Source organism: Cydia splendana, chromosome 13, assembly GCF_910591565.1.
Source record: "Cydia splendana chromosome 13, ilCydSple1.2, whole genome shotgun sequence".
In the NCBI taxonomy this organism is placed as follows: domain Eukaryota; kingdom Metazoa; phylum Arthropoda; class Insecta; order Lepidoptera; family Tortricidae; genus Cydia; species Cydia splendana.
Genome location: NC_085972.1, coordinates 1545841 through 1558033, shown reverse-complemented (window position 1 = coordinate 1558033; position 12193 = coordinate 1545841). Strand labels below are relative to the sequence as shown.

Genomic DNA, 12193 nt, shown 5'->3' with positions numbered 1-12193 from the left:
AGACATCTATTAGACATCTTTTAGACATCACCAAGATACGATAACGATATGTTTAACATCTAACCTGTCAAATTTGACATTTGCGCCATTCTGGAGATACTGTTGAACGATTTCCACAGGATATGACTTAGAGATCCAATTCACATCTAATAGATATCTTACTCTATATAACGTAAAAGTGACATTGGTTGCCCGAATTGCGCTGCAAAAGAGAACTAGTTGATATCTAAACTATAAACGTATCTAGAATATTCTAGAATGGATCTAGTACGTGTCATCTCTTGTGAATATCTTGAAGTTCGAATACGGCAGATTGCATAACATCTTAAAATAGGTACCTACATGAACATCGCCTCTGCCTCGGCAATTAGAAATTCGCATAAATTAACATAAGATCGCGCTGCGCATATTCAATTATGTTTGGATTAAAAGAACATAAGCAATTAGGAATAAGATGATGCAAGAGTTTTATTTGCCGAGTTCTGTAAATTCATATCACCTTACCGAGAGATCGTCTCAGTAGACCAGTATAGGTAAGAGTTTTTCACCACACCAGCTCGGAAAGGTTTAGGTACTTTGCACTTCAAAAACTGAAAGCAAAGTTGCATTTTATTCACATGTGAGGCAAAGTAATCAAATGCAAATTTTGAGTTGTTTTCTTATGTTTGCTGGTAGAATTTAAAATGATGATCTTTTAAAAGACTTTTAAATGATGATTTTGGATGATAAATATTCAATAACATTCATTTGGATTTGATTTTGTTTGATATTTTACATTTAATATTTGCTTCGGGTTGGTGCGGTGAAAAATTTTGTGTTTCACTCGGGGGCAAATTTTGTTTAACCCTCGTGCTGTGAAACCCTCGCGACGCTCAAGATTCCATTTTTCGAACCACTCGCTACGCTCGTGGATCAATTTTGGAATCTTTCGCTTGCTCGGGTATCAATATTAGCACGAGCGGTTAAACAACAACCCCCTTTGTCCCCTTGAAAAACAAATAACTATTTCACACTGTCCGATCCGATATCAGATGACAATGACCCTTGGAGAAAGACAGCTCCTAGATTTGCTGATCAGCTGGTTGAGTTACACGAACCTAACCGCCGTCATACAATCGATGTTAATTAAGACATTTTAAAACAACATTCTTTGATATAACATGAATTTTGGCATGCACATTCAAGTTTTCTTTGGTGGGGGCTTTAAAATAATACTTTTTTTCGAAAACTCATCAACTTTTGGGTTATCTAGACTCAGAATCACGAGTAGGTTTGTACCCACTACGTATTGAATGAGACAAAGAAAAAAGTGTCCCTAGTTTTTCATACAAATTTTGGGTGCCAGTTTTGTGACGGTCCCTGAAATTTTTTGGGGATACATTTTTTTCTTTTTAAATCTATAGTCCTCGTAATTCTGAGTAGAAATATCCCCAAAAGTTAATGCACTTTCGAAATAAGAGCATAAATGGTACACTTGTAAGTGAAAATGCCCTGGTAAAAATTGTTATAAGTACAAAGAAAATAGAGCGAGTAGAGTTTATATTCTTAAAATCTGAAAATATTTTCGGTGGCAACAATTTTTGCTTCGTCACCTGTTCCGTTGTATTATATTCGTTAGCTTTAAGTTAATTCTAAGTTAGGTCCCCACTGAAAATCAGCGCTGCGGCTTACCGTAGCACTACGCTGGGCTCCTTTTTAACGTCCATCTCATCCATGTCTTCTATGTAATTAGTTTGGTTTGACGTAAATAAATGTACTTTCTTTCTTTCTTGTAGGATTCGGTAGATTCTCACGTTATTCACCCTTCGGCCAGAAGCCCGCGCTCGCGATAAAATGTGTATCTAAGTATTACTTACTAGAAACTACTCCAATCGTCTTAGCTATCTGGCAAAGCTGATTATTGAATATCCTTTTCTGAATTGCACCCAGTTGCTGACAGGGACCACACACAGCGCAAGCGGCGTCATAAAATGCGATATTTAGCCGTTAATGCTCATAACGCGGCCGTTGTGACAAGTGGACTCATTACGGTAAGATTCTAGATTAAAAAAAGGCTTGCTTCTGTTTTATAGTGTACATTAGTGGGTTACATTACCTAGTTGCTATAATTGTGCTACCTACTATGTACCTACCTATGTCCTGTATTGATCGAAGCAGTGTCTTAGCTAGGCTTATAGGGTCAAATAGGAGTGAACGTTTAATATATGTAATTAAAACGGAGGACAAAACTCATTTTGGGTCATTTTGGGCGCCAGTAATTAAGTAAGTAAGTAGGTAGGTACCTAAGTACTTTTATGAAAACTTTTTTTTTTTATTAATGGTTCGTAATTTAAAACATAGCCAATTATTAATGGTTATTAGCTGTCAGACTAGAGTCAGTTAGGACCTATTTACACACTTGCGTTGCGTTTAGCAACAAATGTATGAAATCACATTAGACCCTGATCAATGTGTAAACACTTAAACAGCCCCACATCGATCTTGGGATGGGTATAAAAATGACGAAATAATAGAACCAGCATAAAAGTGAACGCACATTGTGAGAACCAATTGTGTTTGATTTGAACGTCACATCAGGTTGCCTTTTGTCGACGACGCCTTGAATATGGTTGCGAATTGTACAGTCACCAGCAATAATATGTTACACAACGAAGGCCGCAATAATATGTGACCCGCACTTATTGCACTACAAATAAGATCGTGTCAGATATTATTGCGGCCTTCGTTGTGTAACATATCATTGCTGGTGACTGTACGAGCATTAGGATCGTAGTTATTTGGATTGTGGGAAACTTTTTTTTACCTGGGTCTTATCCCACCTAATATTATATTATAAATGCGAAAGTAACTGTCTGTCTGTTACCTCTTCACGCTTAAACGGATTTAGATGAAATTTGGTATGGACATAGTTTGCCGCACGGTGAAGGGCATTGTTAAGACTTACCTACTTCGTAGGTAATTCGTATGAAAAACATAATATATAGCATTTTAAATGCAAAAAGTGATAACTAACATACCGAATTGACTTACCGATTACCCTAAAACACATTTTGTAGAGCTAAATATTTAAATCGAACATCATCAGATTAATGACAATGTCATGAATATGCATAACCCTTTGAAAGCTTTTAGAATTAATAATTAATACCTATCGATACTCGTAACTATACAGGGTGAGGGAGCGATATCGAAAAATGCCGGTATTGTAGTCTCAGCTCAGCTGCAGGCAGCTGCAGGCACAGGAGTGGCGCGACGCGAAAATTTCTGGTGGATGGTAAGCAGTTACTCTCGCCCATGGTCACCAGTAACACCGGTCTTTGTTTGCTTACACCTTAAGCACCCTACTACTTCATAATAAGGCGAAATATGTAAACATATCTTTGACGTGGACTGTACAACTGGCTTTTGTATGAATGCGAGATATAAAACTTTTTCTTCCTTACCCATTTACATTAAACACCCTTTAAACTCTCGCGTTTCGTACACATATACAGTTACACAAACGGGTCTACCCCGTATTTGCTGTACGTGAATTATTAGGGGGTATTTGCTGGTACGTCAGTCTTTTCGTGACCACAGCTGCTGGTGAAACTCAGCTGAAACGTCGGAATTTAAGGTAAAAACAATGAAATTATATCGCGATAGACCCGTTTATGTAATTAAATATTAAACACCCTGTATAAAATTTCCTATAATGCATGCATTTTTTTAGCACAATAGCATCTTCGCAACACTTTTTACATAACCCTTTTAGATAACAAAAGATGGACGAAACCCTTCAATCGCAATCAATGCATCTATTATAGTTTATGAATATGCAAAAATAACAATTAAAGTCAACCGATATACTAAGGTCTCCATTATCGACTGTCATCTTGCTATCATTAACTTTCCTTTTGTTATTTTTGGCGCACCCTTCAGTATCGTAAGATTATTACACCTGGTTTTTAGGGTCCCATACCAAAAGGGTAAAAACGGGACCCTATTAGGTACTAAACTCCCTGTCCGTCTGTCTGCCACCAGGCTGTAACTCGAGAACCGTGATAGCTACAGTTGAAATTTTCACAGATGATGTATTTTTGTTGCCGCTACAACAACAAATAGTAAAAAGTACGGAACCCTCGGTGGGCGAGTCCGACTCGAACTTGATTTATGATTACAGTAGAATCCGTTTATTATGACTCCGCTTATACTGACCAACCGCTTACTATGACGTAATTACTGTGCGGAGTTTGGTTTTCATATAAAATTCTTTGTGACAAATGCGGATAAGATGACTTCGCTTATAGTGACAAATCGCTTACTATGATCTAAAAATCCTATTTCCATGAAATTATGTCCGGTTATACTGACACATTCGCTGGTTTTCGTGGCCGTCACCACGTCTTTCCTTGCGATGCGAGGACGTTCATTGGTGCGTTCGTGGCGTGTAAGGTATTTTGGTTTTGATTCTCAGTGACAAGTTATAATTTGTTACAAGTTTAATAAAACTCATTTCTCATAAAGGAATTTGAGATTAATTTGGAAAATATAACAAAAATAAGAAGTTGTACAACTCTGTTTTATATGACATCCGCTTAGTATGACGTGTTTGTCACTTCCCTTCGATGTCATTATAAGCGGATTCTACTGTATTTGTCACACTCTGATTCTTGCAATCGTTATTTGATAAACTTACCTTTTTTCACCTTTCCAGAAAGCTCACTAGATGGCGGCATTAGACAAAAAATAAACATGCCTAAAATTATTTTATCATGCGATCACTGTACCTACTTTTGTATTTATCCCAATACCTAAGGCCAAGTAGGTAGAAGGTCTTAAAATTCTCTTTACCCTTTTTATGTACAGTCGACGTCAAAGATATGTTAACATTTTTCGCCTTATGACAAATGAGTAAGGGGCTATTCATAAATTACGTCATTTCAAATTAGGGGGGGGGGGGGGTCTGGACATCGGATGATGGTAGCATGACGTAGGAGGAAACGGGGTCATTCGAAGCATGATTTTTGGATGATTTTAGGGGGGGGGGGGGGTCGAAAATCGTCAAAAATCGATGACGTAATTTATGGACAGTCCCTAAGGTGCAAAAGTATAAACATATCTTTGACGTCGACTGTACCTGTTGCACAAAAATATGTAGTATGTAATATGTACACCAAACTTCCATGGTTTTTTTGGTTAGCTTGTGCCAATGAAGTTGGCGTGTGCACGACATTTTTAGAAAAAATAACATGTAGGTAACGGTAGGCAATCACAACACAGTCTTAAAATGGGTCTAACAAGTGGAAAACAATAAATTAAAATACCAAAATAATTAAGCAAGCTTTATTTAAAATTTTGCTCGACAATATGTTCCGAATAAATGCATTAATAGCAGACAACATTACATTCAACCAGTACTCAACAATATTTCACATAAAACCATCTAAGTACAAAAATACTTTTGGTAACCATTCATTGTTGTCTTAGCGCTTTTAATATAGGGACCGCGCCGTTCGAGTTCGCCATCTAGTGGCCTAAATCTGAGACTTAAACCTGACTTTGACACTTAGACAAGGGCTCCTGTGCTGCCCTCTACATTCAAATAACAAAATCATAACTGTATGCCATCCCGAGCAATATACATAAAATAATATCGTTATAGATAAAAAACTTTTACCTCATTCCCTCTTGCAGTTTAAGTGTGAGTAAGTATTTCATATTAAAACATGTAATTTCACGTAAGGTTGGCAAACTAATGCTAAGAAGTTTGATTATTTTTTTCCGTTTAGTTTATTTTTCATGAGGCTTAAATATAAAATGCGAAAATTAATAGACATTAAAATGCTAATGAAGCTGAATGATATTTTTTGTACTAATCACCCATGACTCAGGAACAAATATTGTGTTCATCACACAAATAAATGCCCTTACCGGGATTCGAAACCCAGGACCATCGGCTTCACAGGCAGGGTCACTACCCACTAGGCCAGATCGGTCGTTTCAATGAATGCAAGAGGGGCTTCACTTAAGTTTTTTACCTACAATATTTTTAGAGATCGTTACGCGGTGTTGCTCAGGATATTATCATTAATTAGTAAATTTTATAGCATTTTCGGTGCAGCGGAGTGGTGTTAACGGTATTGGTATAGATAATTCCAACTGAAATGGTAAATTAAGGTTAATATTAACGTAATTAACGCTAATTAATCATTAGGGTTGAAATTGTTTATACCAATTCCGTTAACACCACTCCGCTGCACTGAAAATGCTATAAAATTTACGATGTCTGTTTATTACACAGTCCGTATAAAAATAGGTGTATCCTAAAGTTTGGAGATCCATTCTTGCAGCGCGATCATCTGCGTCGGCGCATCGTCGTCGTCCGCGTTGGCTGAGCCCTCCACCACCTGCAAATATATTGCTAAATCAAACAAAACAGTCAGATGAATAAAGAAATAATTATGAATGTCTAACTTAAGCAGTATTTTCATATCCCAAATACTAAAACGATTCAATTGGGCAATCTACTGCAGTATCGTCCAGATTTTGTGCCAATTTTGTACTAAAATGTTTTAGGTATTAGAATAGGTCGAACGAATTGCACTCAGATTATATCGTAAATGACAGACTGGCAAGGTTGCGTGCACGGAGCGTTTCGGCACCGGCAAAATATCCTCGCCGATAATTTTGACGGTCCGTGCATGGCACGCGACGGGTATGGTCGATGACGGAACGGGCTAGTGGGCACAGTCTCTTTAATACAAAGAATATTTTTTTGCCTGACACGTTCCTACTACGGTGATGGTATGATACGGTGTAGTGGGCAGACCTTTAACCATTACAAATTGAACCGTAAAACGATATCGGACGGTTACAGTTTACGGTTCAATTTGTAATTTTGTTTAATGGTCAATTGCGTTAACGTTTCGGCCAACACTAGTCCCGGTTTTGTTCTAATTCTGGCCGGTCTCTCATCCCGAAATTACAGATGAAGTCTGTTTCCTGGGCAACTCGTTGTTCTCTCACACCATGGTTATCTTGGCCCATAAATAATCCGGCATTCAGTAGTCATGACCAGCCGAGTAAGCCGGGTAGCATGGCTCCCTAAGCTAAATGTATCTAAAAAAATGATCTTGAAAATGGAACTTTCAGATAAAGAATATAAGGTACACATAGCATGCATCAACAGGGCCAGGTAAGTAAATTAGTAAGTAAGTGTGTGTACTGTGTACTTCGACTTTGCTGCTAAGTTGTGAGAACTCGAACGGTTTCCCCGGCTTGCCGAGGTAGGCGCTGTTCGGCGCGGACGGGTCTACGGACTGCAGCTGGTTGGATTTGGTCACCCGGACTAGGTTGCTGTGGACAATAAATACATATTAGGGGACAATGCTACACGGATAGGCCTGAATCAACACTTAAGAGTCACGAACCCGCCATGGAAAAGCCGCTCCCATGTAATCTAGGATACACTCTCATGTTAAATTCAACTTTCAATTTCATTTTATTTAAGGACCTGTTGAGAAAAGGGGGTTTACAGAAAAAAAGTGTAGGTACCATTAGCTTTTTTCGAAAAACTAACAACTTTATTATTGTCTTCGGTTACCGCGATAGTTACTCATGAAATAAAACTATTGAAACGGATTATATCACGTATATTGAATTCATACTACGCCCCGACGTTTCGAACCCTTTACAGCGTTCGTGGTCAACGGGTGACTGAGGAAAAACTACACTGTGCATAAACTGTGCACTTACAAAATAATTAAGATAAGATAAGATAAGAATAGCCTTTATTAACCAATATTGCATTTAAATAAATTCACATTTCATTTATCATTATATTACTTTCAATAAATTTTTAATAAATATATTTTAATGTCATTGTTTTTAATATTTTAGTCTGCCTTCTTGGCATAGGCCTCCTCCAGCTCTCTCCACGTCTCTCTATCCTGTGCCGTCCTAATCCAGTTTACTCCCGCATGCTTCTTAATGTCATCCGACCACCTCATTATATAAACTAGCACAGACTAGCATAAACTGTGCACTTACAAAATAATTAACCATCATAAACTATAAATTTTAAGGCCAGTTAAGTACTTACTTTTCTCTAAAATTGCCTAAAAATCTTGCTTAAATTACATGAAATAATACTCACAGTTCCTTCTCCAACAAGCCCTTTATAACCTGACTGCCTTTGGCCAGAGGCAAGTCCTGCTTATTGCACAGAATGAGCACTGGAGGCGAGTTGCTCTGCACTGTGGGGTCGGAGAGGATGGTGTACAAATACCTGAAGAGAAATAATAAAGCATGTTTTAGAACTGACTCTATAAAGAATACACATTAGACAAAATATAAAGAAGCTGGCTGTTGCCCGCGACTTCGTCTGGAGTTAGTTCCAGCAGCTAGAGTAGTTCGCTTGGATAAAATCTAATGGCAATAATTTTGAGCATAATATGCTTAATTGCTTACACCCATTAACAGGCAATACATTAATTTTCTCATTTCCACCCCCTGTTTTCACCCTCTTAAGGAATGACTTCCGACATACAAACTATCCTATGTCCTTCACCAGGTGTCAAAATATCTCTATGTAAACTAAATCCGTTCTGCGGTTTAAGCATGAAAAGGTAACAGAAAGACAGACACACTTTCGCATTTATAATATTATATAAATATATATATATTATTTATTTTGTTTCTAGGTATTAAGTTTGTATGCACTAATAAATAATAAAATATATAGTCTATAGTATGGACAACGTTCACTTGCTCAACGTTGCCTATGATGCCACATATTGCCTGGCTTGAAAAAACAGTGATTCTCTATGAAACAGCATCTTTCATATTACTCCTAATAAGTTGACAACCGCATTTGAAAATCACGTGTCACACAACCATCCGCGCCATCTGCTTTAGCTGTCAAATTTGTTAGTTCATAACATTCCTTTTTCCATGATTAGAATGTTATTATGATGAATTAATCATAAAATATGTTTTGAAGATACACTCACTCGGCAACATCTCTGATTTCCTTCTGCACTGTCTCCGAGTCTATGACATAGACAATGCCTTTGGCGCTGCTCTTGTACTGGTCGAAGAACTTGTTCCGCAGCCTCTCTTGCCCAGGCAAGTCGACTAGCTTTAAGGTTTTCTGAAAAAATATAAAAAATGAAATTTAATAGCAAAAAGCAGAGCTTTGTAAGGGCTCGCGGAGTTATTCTACCTAAACGTACCGGACCGCGACTTTGATCCAGTCCGAGGCTTGTTCCATGTTCGATCGAGTGGGTACGAAATAAATCCGTTAAGGACGCAGCTATAAATGAGAGCAAGAAAGAAATATACTAAATACTAACCGGACCCCGGTCGCTGTCCGGTACGCCTGTCTGTTACAGCTTTTACTTTGTCCATTAAAAACGTGTCCAGACGACAAAATCAAATTGCCAATATCATCCACACGTAATATACAACTTCATAAGCGCTTATTACATCCTACACGGTCGCCCAGTAGTTTTTGTAAGGAAGCCAACTGGGTTTCCTACATAATGTCGGGGCAGCGAGCCAATGTCCTTGAATTTATTTATGCGTCCATACTACTACTACTACTACTGGCGGTAATCATGCTGCTCCGCACATAAACTTACGTATCATTTGCTCTCTTAAGTGCTCATCAAGACGAGTGACATGACCAAAATAGCGTATGCCTATGTTGCAACCTGAGTTCCACTAGGTACAGCCAGGGTTCAGCTAATACATAATATGCTTATCTTTATTTATAATTGTGGCAGTTCCAGGGAATAGTAACACTAAAACTGTTTCTCGAACTGAAAGTACCCTTAAGTTTGCTAACGCAACATGACTGATCGGTTCATCGGCGTCACAGAACGGAACATACGAGTAAATTGACCTCCGCAGTGGATATACAGCAACATTGAATGTTTCAGTATTCACAGAAACTTAATTGCTACGTTGGGAACCAACCGTGCGAAGCGCGATGGGTCAGAATCCAAAATTTGAACCCACTTTTGTATTCATCATTGTTAGCACATAGTACATTAGCACGAATTTTAATTCATAATTTTTCTAACAGATGGCGCTAGTAGTAATACAAAGTGTTATTCCGTTATTTTATTTTTTTAGGTTTATATAATTATATTTTTATGTTGGATAACACATCTAGACATGAATTTAAATTACTATGTTAAATTTCAAACCTAACAGTGCGATAGTTTTTCCGTAAAATGTACCTCAAGAATGCATAGTTTGTCGAATAGTGATAGGGGTCGCTTCGCTCGCCCTAATAATCAAATAAATAATCTAAACTAAAAGAACAAAAGGTAATCATGGTTCATATCCCGGTCGATATAAGTCTAGTGAAACTAAGTGTGAATCATTCAAAACTGTAATTCAAATAAATAATCTTAATTATTCTTCGCATCGCGGGTTATCATCTAACAAAATTTTTATTGGGAGGCGATGATTACATTTTTAGGGTTCCGTACCCAAAGGGTAAAACCGGGACCCTATTACTAAGACTCCGCTGCCCGTCTGTCTGTCTGTCACCAGGCTGTATCTCATGAACCGTGACAGCTAGGCAGTTGAAATTTTCACAGATGATGTATTTCTGTTGCCGCCATAACAACAAATATGGCAAACAGAATAAAATAAATATTTTAGTGGGGCTCCCATACAACAAACGTGATTTTATTGCCGTTTTTTGCGTAATGGTACGGAATTACTCGTACGCGAGTCCGACTCGCACGTGGCCCGTTTTTTTTAAGTGTTTGGATGGCTGCAGTTTCTCAAACCTGTAACGGAGCGGCAGCTGATGCTCACCAGGGTTCATTACACAACTAAGCACTAACTAACCACTTTACGAGCTTTCCCATGGGATGCTTTTGGTCAAGGAAAACTTCCTGGCTTGTGGTCTATAAGGTATTTAATTAATCTATACTTACATTACCAACAGCATAGTCTTCCACGTTCTCCTTCATAGATGTAAAGGTCTGACGGTACTGCGAGTAGGCCAGTCGGACAAAAAGCAGGGTCTTGCCGGAGTCCGAGAGCCCTGTGAGCAGCACTGAGCGCCTCTGGTGGCGGCGGCGGGAGAATAACCACCAGAATACTGAAATATATTTAAAATGTATAATTTACTACCTAATCTATCTGTATATTGCGCAGTTTCTTTGTTATATACCACAAAGCATAAAACAAATATCGCGAAAAACTTCATTGCAAACCCAATAGTAAATGCTTGGTAATTTGTTCCAAGCATTTACCCTCGCAAGTTGTGAACTCTACAAGTGTGAATCAATTTAAAAATAGACTGGATAAACTATCTAAACAGTGAAATCGTGATAAGTGAACTATTGATTTAGACGCACCAGCATCAGCTGCCTGCCTAAAACGAAATAATAATAATATAATTAATTAATTAATTATAAATTGATTAATTATAATTTGGCCAAAACACATTAATCTCATGTTATTAATAACCTTGTTTAGCTTCATGTTATGGTAACATTGACTTCAAGATAATAATTCATATCTGTTTACAAATATGTATGAAGAATAACATTAACAGCACCAACTAGGTATCATATCATCATACTTAAAATAAAATATAATTCCCTATAGGCTAAGTTTTGAAAGCATGGGCATCCATTTTAGGCTGTAAGCTAGTACTTAAACCACGTGCCCCACGTGGTTAAGTTACTTCCTTAAAATACCTATTTTCTTGGTCAGAATAAACAATAATCATTGAGGAAAACCATAAAACATCCATAGCGGTCATCAATGACAATAAACAGCTAAATCCAACAAGTTGGAAATAGCAGAAATTGTGAAAAAATTGTTCTGCAATTTTATAGAGGTCAATTAACTGTAAATAGTCTACTTACCAAGTGTAAAAATAAGCACAATCAAGCTAAGTAAGGTTATGTATTTTGGGTCGTTCAGCATTGGTTCTGTGTGTATTTTTTCCTTCACTACTTCTGACTCCATTGTTGATTCGGTTATATTAGATTGCTTATTCCAAAATTAACACAACTTTCAGAGAAACTTTATTAATACGTCGCAACAACACGTATCGGCATTCGTGGTAATTTAGAACGATTGACACTTGACAGCTGCCGCCGCTGCCGGTTGCCCGTTGCCCTGTACTGTGTTGCCATGCGTAACTTTCTCACAGTTTCTCACAAGAATCAACGTTTCT

The 12193-nt window shown here is 37.7% G+C and overlaps 1 protein-coding gene across 1 annotated transcript; it reads right to left on the bottom strand.

Annotated features, from left to right (window-relative positions):
- Positions 1-5311: 5311 nt before the first annotated feature.
- Positions 5312-12089, bottom strand: LOC134796399 (signal recognition particle receptor subunit beta). The gene is made up of 6 exons (XM_063768597.1): positions 11880-12089; positions 10938-11104; positions 8994-9133; positions 8138-8269; positions 7215-7338; positions 5312-6389 (listed from the first exon to the last, which is right to left on the bottom strand). The coding sequence occupies exons 1-6, from the start codon at positions 11980-11982 to the stop codon at positions 6306-6308; spliced, it is 750 nt and encodes a 249-aa protein (XP_063624667.1). The 5' UTR covers positions 11983-12089; the 3' UTR covers positions 5312-6305.
- Between the last annotated feature and the right edge of the window lie 104 nt (positions 12090-12193).